The following is a 16,541-nucleotide window of genomic DNA, read 5'->3' as shown; positions in this document are numbered from 1 at the left end:
TTTGGGAACACAACATCTAAGAGCTTTGACATACTAATTCTTCGCAGTGTCTAACCTTGCATTTCCTGTTGTTGGAATGACCAGGGTACGACCGCATTATAGGAAGTGATTAATGTTGTTCACGCGGACACAACATCGGCAGATGTAGCGGTTAAGTATTCCACAAAACAGACTGCATTTTATTCTTTTGATCAGCACTAATTAGATGTTGAACCCGAGGGGTTTTTCAGTTCGGAGATTTTAAGCTGTAGTGGAATCATGCTCTGATGAAACAATAACACAATACCACCTAAAAAAAGGTGCTATTTGATGAAATACAACATCTAAACCGATCATATTTAAACCACCTGCCTTGTATAATATTATGCGGTTCATATTTTTGCAATTAAAACAGCTTTAACCCATCAATCCATGGACTTCACAAGACCTGTAAAGGTGGTCTCTATTGGGGGTCAACCGATTTATTGGTTTTGCCATTTAATCAGCACCAATTTTTAATTACTGGATTGCTAAAATCCATACCTGATAGTTTTTCCAGGTTGTGTTATACAGTACAGAAGCGGCCTCTAGAGGCCATTTTGAATGTAACAGTTTTTATTTATTTGGTGTGTTACTTTTTGTTTCAGTTTGAATGTATGCCTTTTATTTACCTCAATGTTTTATATAATGGATATATTTATATTTATTTTATTTAGAATATTTTCATGATTATTTTTTTTTTATTATTATTTCTTTTTAGCAATTATCCATTTAAAACATTTTAGTGGGTTGATAATCAGCAAGTACTGTCCTGGGTCACTGGATGTCTTTTCTTGGACCACTGTCCACTTTGTAGGCGTTTACAGTGGTGGACAGTTTATATAGACACTTTTTTTTTTTCATTGTTGTACACTGCAAGTAGACAACCTGTGATGCAATGTATCTGAGCCAGAATGAACCTTTTCAGTAGTTTGTACTACAAATGCTTGAATGCAAATTCTTTTTCAGCATTTTGTGCATTTTATAGTCTAGCCTTAGCGCCCCACATTCATCAATAAGCCTTGGTCCTGCCTTCTGTATAATCCTGTTTCTGCTTCACTGGATTTCTTTGCTTGAAAGACCTGGTGTTTAGGAGATATCCTGACCCATTTGTGTAGCCTTCATGATCGTGAGATCTTTACACTCACCCATTTACCTTTATCACTTTCCACATAAGGGACATAGTCCCCCACTTACGGTGGAGATCCGTTACAGTAACCCCGTCAGAACCTTAAAATATGGTAGACATGGCCCAGTCTACAGAGGAGTCTTAAAGAATGGTGACCAGTATGGTATTGTTGTTGATAATTTAACAAATTACAGTACATCATTTAGCAAAACAATGCATTAAAAACGCAGATTTAAAAGATCTAAACAACGGCTGGTTGAAGACTCACTAACAATACAATACCAAAAACCTGCTCATATTCTCTCTTCAAACGTTCTTCTTATTCTCTCTCCAAATTATCTTCTCATTCTGTCTCCAAATGTTCTTCTCATTCTGTCTCCAAATGTTCTTCTCATTCTGTTTCCAAATGCTCTTCTCATTCTGTTTCCAAATGCTCTTCTCATTCTGTCTCCAAATGTTCTTCTTATTCTGTCTCTAAATGTTCTTCTCATTCTGTTTCCAAACGTTCTTATTCTCTCTCCAAATTATCTTCTCATTCTGTTTCCAAATGTTCTTCTCATTCTGTTTCCAAATGCTCTTCTTATTCTTTCTCCAAATGTTCTTATTTTCTCTCCAAATGTTCTTCTCTTTCTGTCTCCAAATGTTCTTCTTATTCTCTCTCCAAACTTCTCAATCTATGGATATGAGGCTGGATTTAGAACGAAGGATAAGCATTAAAACTCGGGACACCCCAAGCTGAGGGTCGGAATGTCTGGGGAGAGTGTTTTAGCATCGGACAGCTTTATTATTTATTTTTCTGCACCGTTGGCTCCAGTCGGCCGACGTCTTCGGGTTTTTTTTTCCGTAAATTTTTTTGGCTAATAATCTTAGCGAATAAGCACACAAGAAAAAACACGCTTGTAGTCATTCTTGCTCTTGTCTTTGCAACTAAACGCGGCTCGCTTTATATATTCACAGTTCTAGCGCTTCCCATTTCACTGTTCGGATGCCGAAAACACACTACTGCCACCTTCTGGTATGAGAAAGTTTTGTTCTTTTACGCAAGCACAGAACGTACACGCATGGTTTGGTGTGTCGGATGCGCCTGCCCAATAATCGGCCTAATTCGCAGCACAATCGGCCGATGCCGATTTAAGCAAAAAATTCTAAAAATCAATCAATTGGTCGACCTCTACTGTAATGCCGTGCGTAAATGTAAGACTTTGACAAATTTTTCATATCGCTATCGTCATTGTAAGATCGAAAAAATTGTAAGTCGGACCCTCATAACTCGGGACTACCTCAACAAAATGGTGTCCACATCATTGCGGTGAGGAATATCCAGCTCACTTTTCTAAACACATTGTTGACTGCATTGCTGGAGCATTTCTTGTTTTTTCTGGTTTCGTCTCAGAAAAAAAAAAAAAGCGCAGCTGAAGCCAGCGATGAATACTCAAGCGCTTTACCACATTTACATTTTTATTTGCTTAGACCAAATTTTACCGCTTCGCCAAGACACCGAATTATAAAACTGTATTATAGATGTGATTTAGACGACAGTGAAACAGTCACATGTGTTATTTTCTTTTATTATTTATTTTTTTATTTTTTTGGTCCTGTACCATAAAAGTGCCTCTTTTGAAATACGTTTTTGGAATGAAAAGCAACCCAGCGCTTTTTCGTGCGAAATTTCAACACAAAATGATTTTCACACGTGCAAACATTTGAGTTCCTTTTATAGATGAAATCCTCAGGTATTTTGAGGATGACTGAAACCATTTTTCGACAATATTATTGATGCTCAGAGGATCCGAGAAATGATAAAAACCATACCTCCTTGTATATACCATTAACTAAACTCCTGACACGGAATGCTCCGCCAAGACATCCGGATCCTTGCTTTACATAGATGCGGTGTTGAATCTTGTATTGATTCAGGTTTAGTTCCATCTCATTAGCTTCACTCTTATTAGACCGGTAATGTCTTCGGAAGTCACAACATAGCATTGTTTACTTATTTCCTCTGTGCTGTTCTTTTTTTAGCTCTCGTGGCAGGAGAGACCCGAACTATGTTCTCCACTGGCTTGAGGCATCTGTGATTGCGAGCTGTTTTGTGTAGCTGGATGTGCTTTGAGGGTCGAAGCCCTTCGTAGACTGTCAGTCTGCCAGTATAACAGGTGGCCTGGATTATTAAAAGTGAGCTTTTTACCTCATAGATCAGTGTGTGAGCATTCACGCGAATCTGTCTATTGGTGACAGAGTTAAAGCACTGCTCGGGTACCACACGTGCATGAGGCTCTGTTTTGGCGTTTGAGTCACAGAGGCTGGAGGGTGTCCTCCAGAGGTTCAAGAGAACCGATTACATCTTGTACATAGAGAAAGGATGCTGGATGAAATAATTCCTACTTAGTCAAGGCGATCTTTTATTGTCATTCAGCCAGGCAGCAGACTTGTGTTTCTCCAGAGGCTCGGATGTGCAGATGTTTTTAGCAGCGGTGGACAATGTAAACGTGACTTTTTCACGTATCTGTACTTTACTGAGGTATTTCCATTTGGTGAGACTTTAACTTAAAACTCAAAGATGTTACTTTTTACTCAACTACATTAAAAAACAGGAGTTCCTTTTTGTTTACGAGGATAAAAACGTAACTGGTCAAACACGCAGATTCAGAGAGGAATAAATGATGGAAGAAACTCGAACTCGCCACAACACCGAAGTTTTTTTTATTTGTCTTATTCATGTCATTCTATTAATAGATTGTTGCACTAAGAGTAACTTTAGAGTCTTTTGACATAAACTGAGCTGATTAAGAAATAATAAATCGTAGTATTTTGGATACTTTGTACATTTGAAGGCAACTTTAAAGGGAGCACTTTTACTGGAGTAATATTTTAAGTAGTGTATCACTTAACACACAACACATAGACAGCACAATAGACAGCGAACAAGACCAAAACAAAAACCACTACACATATATAACACAATGGACGCACATCAGTACAAAGCGTTATTGCACGATTGTAAGGTTTGGTGCACAAGTAGCTTAACTCTCTGTAATAAATCTAAAGTGATGAGAAGGAATAAATGGCACATGACTGGTGGTTAAGGCACAAGACAAGACTGCAGAAGTGCACGGTTCAGCCATTCTAGTCGTGACAGGTCAGTAGGTCGAGTAGCCTGATGGCATGTGGGGGAAAAGATCTTTTTCCAGAGGGCGGAGAAATGTAATGGTCACCTTTTGCCAATCTTGTTAACACCGTCCAGGCAACTATAGAGGGAGAGGTTCTGATGATGATGATTGACAAGCTGATTCAATTCCACATGGCGGCCATCCTGTGAGTTTAGTGTTAAGACTGGCATTTAAAACACGGCACTGTAGCTAGTAAAAAAGAAATAAAAAGGAAGGGCGTAAATTTTCATGTCACAATAATCGAATCCATGGGTATTCAACCGGGGGTCTGCTAATTACTGTCGAACCACGAATAATTTATTATTTATAGCACGGGTAAAAACAAGGTCAATTTGATACAAATGATTTGTGAATTGTTATCATTATTCAATTCAAGTTCTGTTAAAATGATATTGTATAATTGCCCACCTGAGGGTAAAATTAAATGTTAAATTCTGTTCAAATTAAAGCTGAAGTTCATGTTCGAACCTATTCGAATAAAGGACAACTGTGAGCCACTCGATACATTGATTTTAATTGCAAAGATATGTTAATTATGATGCATAAATCTTTTCGAAAGTTTTGAAAATACAGTGGAACCCCGGTGTACGAGATTAATTCGTTATTTTATAAACAAAGAAATAAATAACTGCTTGTTCTTTACGATTGTACTTTCGGTTGAACCGGACATGATGTATTGCAGACAAAGATCTCGTGTGCGTACGCCATGCTCGGGCTTTTCTAAAATTTTAGATTTTATTTCAATGGTTATTCTTTGTACAGCCTTCTTACCAGCTACACTACACTTTTTGGAACCCATGATGCTGAATTTATAGTGAAATAAAACAAAAACAGTATAAAAACAGACAAAACTCTGTTCAAATTAAAGCTGAAGTTCATGTTCGAACCTATTCGAATAAAGGACAACTGTAAGCCAGTTGAAAAAAAAAAATAAAAAAAAATCGACGCTGTTCAACGAGAACGCACTCTGATCAGCGTCGATGAAGCGACCGAGCATGAAGCGTGGGGACGAAGGTGGCGAGCAGAACCGGAACCAAACGCCTCAAAAGACGTGCTCGTCTTCCCGAAATATGCTCGTACTACTTCAAAGATGTTTACTAGTAAAACCGTGGGTACACATTCTCGCTTGTACAAATATACAGACAATGAAGCATGTACAACAACATGGTTCTAATTGTCTTGACATAATATAATTAGTGTAATATGATCGATTTCTATTAATGCCATTGGCTATGTTTGTGGCTCCCTGCCCCATGTATCTATCACCTAAGGGGTCCTTGACCTAAACAACTTTTGAAAACTTGTGACCTAACCCTCATCATAACGTTATACGGTAACCACGTAATGTGTTGGGACTCAAATGGTAACGCAAATGGACACGAATAAGAGAAACAGTAATACAAAAAGCTTTGGCTCGTAGTAATTTATGAGATGGAATGCCATCATTGTGCTGTTCTTTTTTTTTTTCTTGAGATCATTGTGAGACACAAAGAGCCTTTTAGTTGCCAGAAAGCCAAGTTCCTGTACATCATTGTCCTGTTATTTTTTATTATTATTTACTGTATTTTTAAATGTAAAAATCAAGAAAAACTTTTTTAACGCAGATTTTATTTAGCCAAGAGTAGCATGAAGAATTCTGTGTACAGTTTCATTTTTTAATTCATTTTTTTTTTTTTTGTGAATTGCAACTACAATTTATGCAGTTTTTTTCTTCATTTCTTTTAGAAGAATGGTTGATTTTGCTCACATAAGAATGAACTGGCTGTGCTGGACCCTTGCTGATTTCAGACCGAGATCCTATATTGAATGTGTCTTGGGAAAAGTCTATAAAGTGACTGACAGTAGGTTTGTATGTAAATACAAACAGGTGCTTCAGACTGTAACATCGTTTTCCCATTCGTGTTTTTTTTTTTCCAGGTTATTTTATTTTTGAATAAAAGAAATCGAAACGGTGCAGGCTGCGCATTTGAATAAAAAAAGAAATACGGACATCAGCATTTCTTCCAAGTTTACACGTTTTTATATTTCGCTGCAAGTTTTCTTTCTTTCGACTTGTGCTGTGTATAATAAACGAATCCCGATTCAATCCCATACGACGTACATTTTTCCGGCCCGAGGCTGTGCTACAGAAAAGTGAGCATTTTGACAGTTTGTGTTTAATCAGCACCGATGTTCTAGAAACGGCTGAGGCGCTGTGGCTTGTCTTTACTGTGAACTTCACGCATCTTCTAAACTGTAAAATACTCGAGCACTCGATATATTTAGCTTTAAGTATATTCCCTGTACTAGATTATGCTAATGTTATTCTCGTGGAAAGGTAATAGCAGCAATTGACATTCCTGACATGCACATATATGCGAGTCTGTCCACAGGTATTCAATTACGAGGTGGTATCAAAAAAGTGCTATTCCGACCACGTCTGCGATTTCATCCCGGACAGTATGTTAGAACAAAGTAGCACACGCAAAATTCAGCGTGAAAACCGTCATGCAACTTGTGCATGATGTTCGGCGGAGAACAATCCACATGACCTCGCTCACGCACCCATCCTACCTGCCAGATTTGGCTCTTGCGGACTTCACCCTCTTCTCGAAGATGAAGGTCCGGGTCAAAGGTCGGTGTTCGGACACCGTTGGCGCAGATCGAGCGCGGATCGGAGAAGGTGCTCAACGTGCTTTGAAATTAAGACTCCCAGGACACATGCCAGAAGTGGCAGGAATGCTTGCGAGATCTACGAGATCTGAAGTCTGAATTGTGAGGAAAAAAGTCAGAATTACGGGAAATAAACTCGGAATTGCGAGGAAATAAAAGGGAATTTGGCACATTTTCCCCCCAAAAAAAAAAAAGAAGAAGATTCAGGCCAAAGAAATAACAGAAGGTTTCCTAAGTTTGGGATAATTTCAAACTAAAACTAAAAGAAAACACCTTATGGTGCATTTCCTGGGTGGCCATGATCCTGGCTCTGGTTTTACTGGTTGTCTATTTTATTCACGTTAGATTTATTAGGTACTAGAGTTCGTAGTTGTCTTTAGTCATTTTCCAAAAGTTGCTCATTCACACCGAAACATCTGAAACCGATCACGTCCCCGTACTGTAAGATGGCGCGTAAGTAAGATGGCGCGCCATTTCCGGTGCTTTGAAACGTCGCTGCAACGACTGGGAAAAAAAATCTGACTTTTGTGAATTCAGATTCACAATCCACTTCAGAGAGCGTTTTCTAAAGAAAACCTATTAGTGTGAACATGGCTTTAGTCTCCATTTTCTGTTCGAATAACCGCATCTTTTCTGGGAAGATGTTCCACTAGATTTTGGGGTGTGTTTGAGGGGATTTGTGAACATTCAGCCACAAGGTTGTTTTACTAAGCGTTCTAATTCATTCCACAGGTGTTCGGTCGGGTTGAGGTCAGAGCTCTGTAACAGGCCACTCAACATTTTCCAAATACTTCTTATACAATGCAACTTTGTGGTAACAGTTTGGGAAAGATATACAGTGAGGAAAATAAGTATTTGAACACTCTGCTATTTTGCAAGTTCTCCCACTTAGAAATCATGGAGGGGTCTGAAATTGTCATCGTAGGTGCATGTCCACTGTGAGAGACATAATCTAAAAAAAAAAAATCCAGCAATCACAATATATGATTTTTAAACTATTTATTTGTATGATACAGCTGCAAATAAGTATTTGAACACCTGTCTATCAGCTAGAATTCTGACCCTCAAAGACCTGTTAGTCTGCCTTTAAAATGTCCACCTCCACTACATTTATTATCCTAAATTAGATGCACCTGTTTGAGGTCGTTAGCTGCATAAAGACACCTGTCCCCCCATACAACCAGTAAGAATCAGGTCATTGACCTGAAAAGAGCTGGGACCACCGTTTCCAAGGTTACTGTTGGTAATACACCAAGACATCATGGTTTGAAATCATGCATGGCACGGAAGGTTCCCCTGCTTAAACCAGCACATGTCCAGGCACGTCTTAAGTTTGCCAATGACCATTTGGATGATCCAGAGGAGTCATGGGAGAAAGTAATGTGGTCAGATGAGACCAAAATAGAACTTTTGGGTCATAATTCCACTAAACGTGTTTGGAGGAAGAAGAATGATGAGAACCATCCCAAGAACACCATCCCTACTGTGAAGCATGGGGGTGGTAGCATCATGCTTTGGGGGTGTTTTTCTGCACATGGGACAGGGCAACTGCACTGTATTAAGGAGAGGATGACCGAGATTTTGGGGAACAACCTCCTTCCCTCAGTTAGAGCATTGAAGATGGGTCGAGGCTGGGTCTTCCAACATGACAATGACCCGAAGCACACAGCCAGGATAACCAAGGAGTGGCTCTGTAAGAAGCATATCAAGGTTCTGGCGTGGCCTAGCCAGTCTCCAGACCTAAACCCAATAGAGAATCTTTGGAGGGAGCTCAAACTCCATGTTTCTCAGCGACAGGCCAGAAACCTGACTGATCTAGAGAAGATCTGTGTGGAGGAGTGGGCCAAAATCCCTCCTGCAGTGTGTGCAAACCTGGTGAAAAACTACAGGAAACGTTTGACCTCTGTATTTGCAAACAAAGGCTACTGTATCAAATATTAACATTGACTTTCTCAGGTGTTCAAATACTTATTTGCAGCTGTATCATACAAATAAATAGTTAAAAAAATCATACATTATGATTTCTGGAAATTTTTTTAGATTATGTCTCTCACAGTGGACATGCAAACTTGCAAAATAGCAGGGTGTTCAAATACTTATTTTCCTCACTGTACATATGGCTGGAAAATTCTGACGTCCCAGTACTGTTGTCCTTATAGTGTATAGATATAGTGAATATAGGAGTGTGTTGGGAATATAATGAGCAAGTCTATAAGTAAGTCTATAATATTGAGCTGAAGGTATCTACAGTAGGATTGTAGATAGCACATCACCCCACCTATCGTTTTATATTCACCCACCTTTATTGTGTAAAATTCCTGTACTGAGATGATTAAACCCCAATTTCCTATGACCCCAGGTGCAAATCTTTCAGAATAACGTATTAGAAAACTAAACTTCTTGCTTGCAATTTTTTTTTTCTTCCTATTTTCTATGTAAATGTTCCCAATGTAATTAAAATTTTGATGTCGTCTAATAAACCTCTCACTCTCCCATGTGCAAGAGCGCTGCCTTGAAGCCTCCTGTTGTCCCTGTTTTTCGTGTTGGTCGTCTTGGACTTTTATCAGGAGCCTCCCAGTCATATTTATATGACTGGAAGGTATAATATATATTTTATTTTTTTACACCAGTAATAACTAGCTATAATCTCTCGGAAGACTCAATGCTGTTTTGTGTTGTCGGGCATAAAGAGTCTTTGTGTACACGTCTTCTGTGGAATCGATTTTTTTCAGCTCGTATTCTGTTCCCAAATAGTTATGTTTAATACGACAGTAGGATGATAATGATGCTTGATCTCGCCAAAGGCTAGCTCTGGGCTAAAGGTCGTATCTGACGCACATCGTCTTAAGACTGAGAGCTGGGATTCTTAGAACACGCGTTTACCTCAGGCTCCGAAAGCTCTTCAAACGCTACAATTCAAATTCCACCGAGCAATAATGCAAGAAATGGCGCATGGGATCACGGGTATGTTCCTGCCTTGCCTCATCACTGCTCTGTCTTTTTTCGGTGAAAATAGAGCGTTTTGCTTGCTACCTTTTTTCCCCTCGGTGCGGTCGGGTCCAGAAGTGAGACAATTCAAGCAGCAGGAAAATATGAACAGAGGAAAAGGCCTTGCAGTGTCTGGCTTTTATACATATCTCTAAGGGGCTTTAGACAAGTGGTGCTCAAAAACGTCGAAGATTTATGACCTAATCCTCATAAAAATATTATATGTTGATTTATTTGGTCTGACAGTAAATTTACATTAATGGCGTTTTGGCCTTTGTCCAGTGGCACAGTTATTTTATGTAAGGGCCTTGCTCAAGGGCCCAGCAGTGGCAGCTTGTTAGTGCTGGGATTTGAACTCATAACCTTCCCGTCGTAAGTCCAACATCCTATCTCCTGCTATAACTTAATGCACATACAACTACACATGTGGCCACGCCACAGAATTCAGTCATATGTCAAAAACATAAGTTATGTACAATATCATATTGATATAGTGCATAGGGGCGGAGCTTTTGTAACACTTCAAGCTAAATAGGCTGCTATAATATGTGGTACAGGAAGTCATTGGTATCACCCAGTTAAAGGCAGTCTTGTTATAAATAGACAAAAAAAAATAAAAAAATGTTCTTTTAAGTAAAAAAAAAGCTGTTTTCCCCCTTTTTTAAAAAATTCATTAATTAAAAAAAAAATAGTTTTCAGCACAAAGCAGAACAACAGTAATTTGATTTCCGTTTTGGTTTGAACTTTAGTGGACTTTCATACATCATTGTCATTTTCAGCCATATTTTTACATTGTAGTTTAGCTGGTAAATTAATATACTGCCTGGCCAATAAAAGTGCCAACTGTACAACACTGTGGGGGCAGTGTTATGATCTGGGGTTGCCGATCAGAGCTAGGGCTGGGTTTAGCAATGTAATGCGTTGGGAAATTAATGTCAAGGCAAGGTTTTTCCATCAATTTTCTTCTTCCATTAAAGCATGGGAATATTCCTGGGTGACATTGTCAGGATTCATCGGGTTACATTTGTGAAAGATTGGTTCAGGGAGAAAGAGACGTCCTTTTTAACGCAAACGAAACCTCACAAACGAAGCGGAAATTGGTGCAAATTAGAACAGACCGATATATAAATAGTACCTACTATATATATATATATATATATATATATATATATATATATATATATATATATATATATATATATATATATATATATTTTTTTTTTTTATATATTTCAGGAACTGGAACGAGTCACATCTCTGCAAACCACACTGCAACTGGCTGCTGTTATCTGCACCAATGCTCGCAGGTCTGGTCTCCTTCTTTTTTCATCATCATCATCATCACTATCCCATTATTGAAAAAGAAAGGCGTTCGGAGTTATAAGCGAGCGATTCAGACTTTTCTTTTCTGTTCATAGGCAGCTTTGTTTTGCTAAAGAAGGCTTCACAGAAGCAAGTCTTGGACTTCTGGCAAACCAGAGACGCAGGCAGCTGCTGACAGGATTGTTAAAATCTTTAAGGACCATCAAGACTCTGGTAACCACTACATTCATTTAAGATCGTGGTCAACTGTCATTTTATCTGTCAAAAACGAGCTTTTTTTACTCTCTGATACAGCAAAGGACAGATGTTCGGCTGAGTGAGATGCTGGAGGTAAGCATGTCTTTGTAATTGACAAAAACCTTTTCTACATTATTCTCATTTTAGATCATTTTCAATCAAATGAATTCCTGGACATTGATAACTCTACATACATTGAAGATCCCCATGTTTAAAGAAGAGATCTCACTCTGGGCTGATCTTTAGTTGTGCAGCTAAAAGTGGATGCGTTTGTTTTTTTTGGCAGGAAGAGGACTATCCAGGTGCAATCCAGTTGTGCTTGGAATGTCAAAAGGCTGCCAGCACTTTCAAGCACTATAGCTGCATAAGGTATGTTGAGCACTGTTTGACTTCAGGACTGTAGCTGTGGTGCCCAGAGAGGCAAGTCAGATCCGAAGGAATCACTCCTTGTTTCAAAATAGCAAACGATCCGAATATTGCTGGCGCTTGTACACTGTTTACTGTCTTTTTTACACAATGGTCTTTTGTTCCACTCTATCTGGCGATTCAAGAAGTTAGGTTTTGTTTTGGGGCGAGTTCAGTATTAGAATTTTTTTCTGATTTGAGTCTCTCCGTCAGTCTGCAACTGACTAAAGCATTCACACGAAGACTCGGCCACTGACTCGCTCATTTACACATAGACTCTTCCACTGACTCGCTCATTTACACATAGACTCAGCCACTGACTCACTCATTTACTCATAGACTCTTCCACTGACTCGCTCATTTACACATAGACTCAGCCACTGACTCACTCATTTACACATAGACTCTTCCACTGACTCGCTTATTTACAAATAGACTCTTCCACTGACTCGCTCATTTACACATAGACTCTTCCACTGACTCGCTCATTTACACATAGACTCTTCCACTGACTCGCTCATTTACACATAGACTCTTCCACTGACTCGCTCATTTACACATAGACTCTTCCACTGACTCGCTCATTTACACATAGACTCAGCCACTGACTCGCTCATTTACACATAGACTCAGCCACTGACTCGCTCATTTACACATAGACTCTTCCACTGACTCGCTCATTTACACATAGACTCGGCCACTGACTCGCTCATTTACACATAGACTCGGCCACTGACTCGCTCATTTACACATAGACTCGGCCACTGATTCGCTCATTTACACATAGACTCGGCCACTGACTCGCTCATTTACACATAGACTCGGCCACTGACTCGCTCATTTACACATAGACTCGGCCACTGACTCGCTCATTTACACATAGACTCGGCCACTGACTCGCTCATTTACACATAGACTCGGCCACTGACTCGCTCATTTACACATAGACTCAGCTGCTGACTTGTTCAGTCACGTGCAGACTCAACAACTGACTCAGACTCGCTCGGTCATGCTTGGACTCACTGAATTGGTTGCTGTCTGCTTGACCTTCACAAACCTTCTAAAAAGCTTCACTCCTACAGACATTTTAAAGGACATTTATTGGCATTATTGGCGTTTCTGTTGTTGCATCTTGTTGTTTTCTGTCCAAAACTAATTCAACTTTGCTTGTAATTAGACCTGTAGCAATTTTCACCTGGTAGGAGATGACTGCAATTCTTCTTCAGTCTGCTGTGTGCAACCAGCCATGCGTTGGTGTTGCATAAAAAAAAAAAAACCTGCAAACAACTCTTTATTGTCCTGTGTAAATTATAACACATAAAGGAACATTACATTTTTATTTTTTTTATTTACCACCTAATCAGTTGTTTTTGCAGTGCTCATGGTCTTTATCTCAGAAATGGCAATTAGGACTGGTAATAACACAATATCAATATTACTGCTTTGTCCTACTTTGGTGGAAAAAGTGTCCTTTAAAACACTTAGTCCAGTAAATGTTTATTACCTGCAAAAAATAAAATCCTGAAGGATCAGAGCTGAAAGCCTTTTATGAAGTTATACGGCACATTAAAATATTTTATTGCTTGCACTTGTATGGCTGTAACTGGAGGACTCAGAAGTTTATTCCCAGCATAGCGTAACAACTAGAAGCCAGTTTATTTTGTTTGATTTTTTCCCCCATCCATTAAAATGAACTCTAAAGCCATTTCAGGAAGAACAGTGGGCTCTGCTATCGCTCAGTGATTAATAAGCCAGTGCTGATACTAATGGGTGGCCATTATTTCATTAGAACAATCCCATGTGAGAGCAGGCTGCTGGGAGGACATCATCCACACACACACACACACACACACACACACACACACACACACGCTTCTCATGGACAGACATTTTTTTCTTTTGTCCTATTGATGCTGCTTTCCCACTTCAATTTTTTCAATCCCTCACCAGCACCAGACATTTCGACTGGCACACTGCTGGGATATTAGGATTTGGGCACAATAAAAACCTGGGCAGAATGTGAAAGGCAAGTTTGAATGAGGAAAGACTGCAATCTGTAAAAGGACTCAGACTGTAGGATTTGAAACGACAGTAAATGATGGATGAATAGGTGGATGATTGGATGAGATACATAGATGAGATGGATGGATGAATAGATGAATGAATAGATAATATGGAAGTTAGGATGAATTGATGAACTGGAGAGGCAGATGAACTATTTATTTGTATGATACAGCTGCAAATAAGTATTTGAACATCTGTCTATCAGCTAGAATTCTGACCCTCAAAGACCTGTTAGTCTGCCTTTAAAATGTCCACCTCCACTACATTTATTATCCTAAATTAGATGCACCTGTTTGAGGTCGTTAGCTGCATAAAGACACCTGTCCACCCCATACAACCAGTAAGAATCCAACCACTAACATGGCCATGTTAGTAGTTGGATTCAGGTCATTGGCCTGAAAAGAGCTGGGACCACCGTTTCCAAGGTTACTGTTGGTAATACACCAAGACGTCATGGTTTGAAATCATGCATGGCACGGAAGGTTCCCCTGCTTAAACCAGCACATGTCCAGGCACGTCTCAAGTTTGCCAATGACCATTTGGATGATCCAGAGGAGTCATGGAAAAAAGTCATGTGGTCAGATGAGACCAAAATAGAACTTTTGGGTCATAATTCCTCTAAACGTGCTTCACGTTTAGAAAACGTAGGATACACACATGACCGTGAGCAATGGCTCTTTAAACCCCAGGCTGTGTCCCAAACCACACTGTTTTTTTTTTTAAAGTAATGGCAGCATTAAGGTATTGAAAGTTCATTCTCTGGTCCTTAAGCCTTTATTAGTATAGAATGACATCAGACAAATATACGCTAAAACATATTACATGTATTTAAATTTGAATGTATGGATGGTCTAGTAGTTTTAGACCCTAAACTCTATATGCTGCTTCTGACAAAAAGGTAAACAAGTTTTTCGATCACCGATTTTCATTTTCTTTTTCGTTTCACGCTTCATACGTCCGCTCCGTGTTCCTGTTTTCAGATTAGGGTCACCGTTCTGATGCATGTGCGACGGAGAAGCTGGACCTCTTTTGCTGGCGGCTGAAATCTGCGCAGAAACATCACAAAGAGCTGAATATGATTATAAGGCGACGTGCGGTTTGAGTTCAAGGCTCGGTGCAGCATTACCTGCTGTTTTAGCTTCGCCTGCTGCCGCTGTTGCTCATTAAGGAATCCCAAATCAGCATTCCCTGCCAGTCTTGCTTTGTAATTCAGAGCCGATCCTCTGGGGAGCAGAGGTCTATTAAAGTATTCTCGAAGCTCCATGCCTTCAGTCTGCATCAGGTTTAAATAATGTGAATGGAGTTGCATTGTGACTGTCGGTATTCACATGCTTTTACAGGTATATAAGGGACTCTATAAACGTACGGCTGCAGAATCAGTTCTGGCGACTGTGCTGGGCTGCAAATGACTGCTTACTACCGCCATGATCTGCCTGCTAAACAAAAAAGAAAATTTATCCGAAACTATTGCCAGGCTGTGCTTTTGTGCTGCTAGACCTCTTCTGAAGCTTCTCACAAGAAAGCCAACAAACAGTTTGCTGAAGAACAACCTGTCCAAGAGCATGAATTACTGGAATTATGTCCTGTGGTCTGATGAGACTAAGATAAACTCGTTTGGCTTAGAAGGTGTTCAGCATGTGTGGCAACTACCTGGTGAGGAGCACCAAGAAAATTGTGTCTTGTCTACAGTCAAGCATGGTGGTGGTAACATCATGGTCTGGGGCTGCATGAGTACTGCAGGTACTGGACAGTTGCAGTTCATTGAGGAAAACATGGATTCTTACATGTTCTGTGACATTCTGAAGCAGAACATGACGCCCTCCCTTCAGAAACTTGGCCAAACAGCAGTTTTTCAACATTAAAATGACCTCAAACAGGGAAGATTGCTTAAAACTTAAAGGGAACTGCCTTGCTTAAAAAGCTAAAGGTGAAAGTGATGGAGTGGCCAAGTATGTTCCAGTCCTGAACCCCCCTATTGAGCACCTGTGGGGATCCTCAAGCAGAAGGTGGAGAAGCGCCATGTGTCTAACATCCAGCAGCTCCTTGATGTCATTATGAAGGAGTGGAAAAGGATCCCAGCAACAAACTGTGCAGCTCTGGTGAATTCCATACCCAGGAGGATTTATGCTGTGCTGGATAACAATGCTGCTCACAAAAAAATATTTACACTTTAAACACAGTTTTGACATGTTCACTTAGGGTGTACTTACTTTTGTTCCCAGCTATTTAGAAAAATGGTTGTATGTTGAGTTATTTTTAGAGGACAGTAAATCTGTACTGCTATACAAACTGCACGTTGACTACTCTCATCCCTATCAAACACCTTTGGGATGAATGTAAAGCTGACAGCACCACAGGCCTCCCCACCTCACCTGCATCAGTACCTGACTTGAGTAACTGAATGAGGACAAATCTCTACAAGCACACTCCAAAATCTAGTGGAACATCTTCCCTGAAGAGTGGCGGTTATAATGATAGGAATGGGAAGTTCAAAAGGCATTTTAAACGTGTTAAACTATTCCCAAAACTCTATTCTCTTCATTTTGTAGCATTTA

At 39.7% G+C, this 16,541-nt stretch overlaps 1 protein-coding gene and 1 long non-coding RNA gene across 6 annotated transcripts in view; one reads left to right on the top strand and one right to left on the bottom strand.

Moving 5' to 3' along the window:
• Positions 1 to 16,541, top strand: part of vps50 (VPS50 subunit of EARP/GARPII complex) — a 207,510-nt gene that overhangs the window by 33,974 nt on the left and 156,995 nt on the right. For all 5 annotated transcript variants that reach the window (XM_083523569.1, XM_083523567.1, XM_083523570.1 and 2 more), the window contains exons 6-9: positions 11,194 to 11,264; positions 11,376 to 11,493; positions 11,575 to 11,610; positions 11,804 to 11,886. In XM_083523569.1, the coding sequence (XP_083379695.1) occupies positions 11,194 to 11,264; positions 11,376 to 11,493; positions 11,575 to 11,610; positions 11,804 to 11,886 (308 nt within the window). The remainder of the gene's footprint in view (positions 1 to 11,193; positions 11,265 to 11,375; positions 11,494 to 11,574; positions 11,611 to 11,803; positions 11,887 to 16,541) is intronic.
• LOC310716572 lies at positions 2,225 to 7,160 on the bottom strand. Its single transcript, XR_014530627.1, has 3 exons — positions 6,844 to 7,160; positions 5,264 to 6,560; positions 2,225 to 5,170 (listed from the first exon to the last, which is right to left on the bottom strand). It is a non-coding gene; the product is annotated as an uncharacterized lncRNA (long non-coding RNA).

The sequence above is a fragment of the Silurus aristotelis genome (genome assembly GCF_946808225.1).
Source record: "Silurus aristotelis genome assembly, chromosome: 21".
Taxonomy (NCBI): domain Eukaryota; kingdom Metazoa; phylum Chordata; class Actinopteri; order Siluriformes; family Siluridae; genus Silurus; species Silurus aristotelis.
This window is presented reverse-complemented; position numbering and strand designations above follow the sequence as displayed.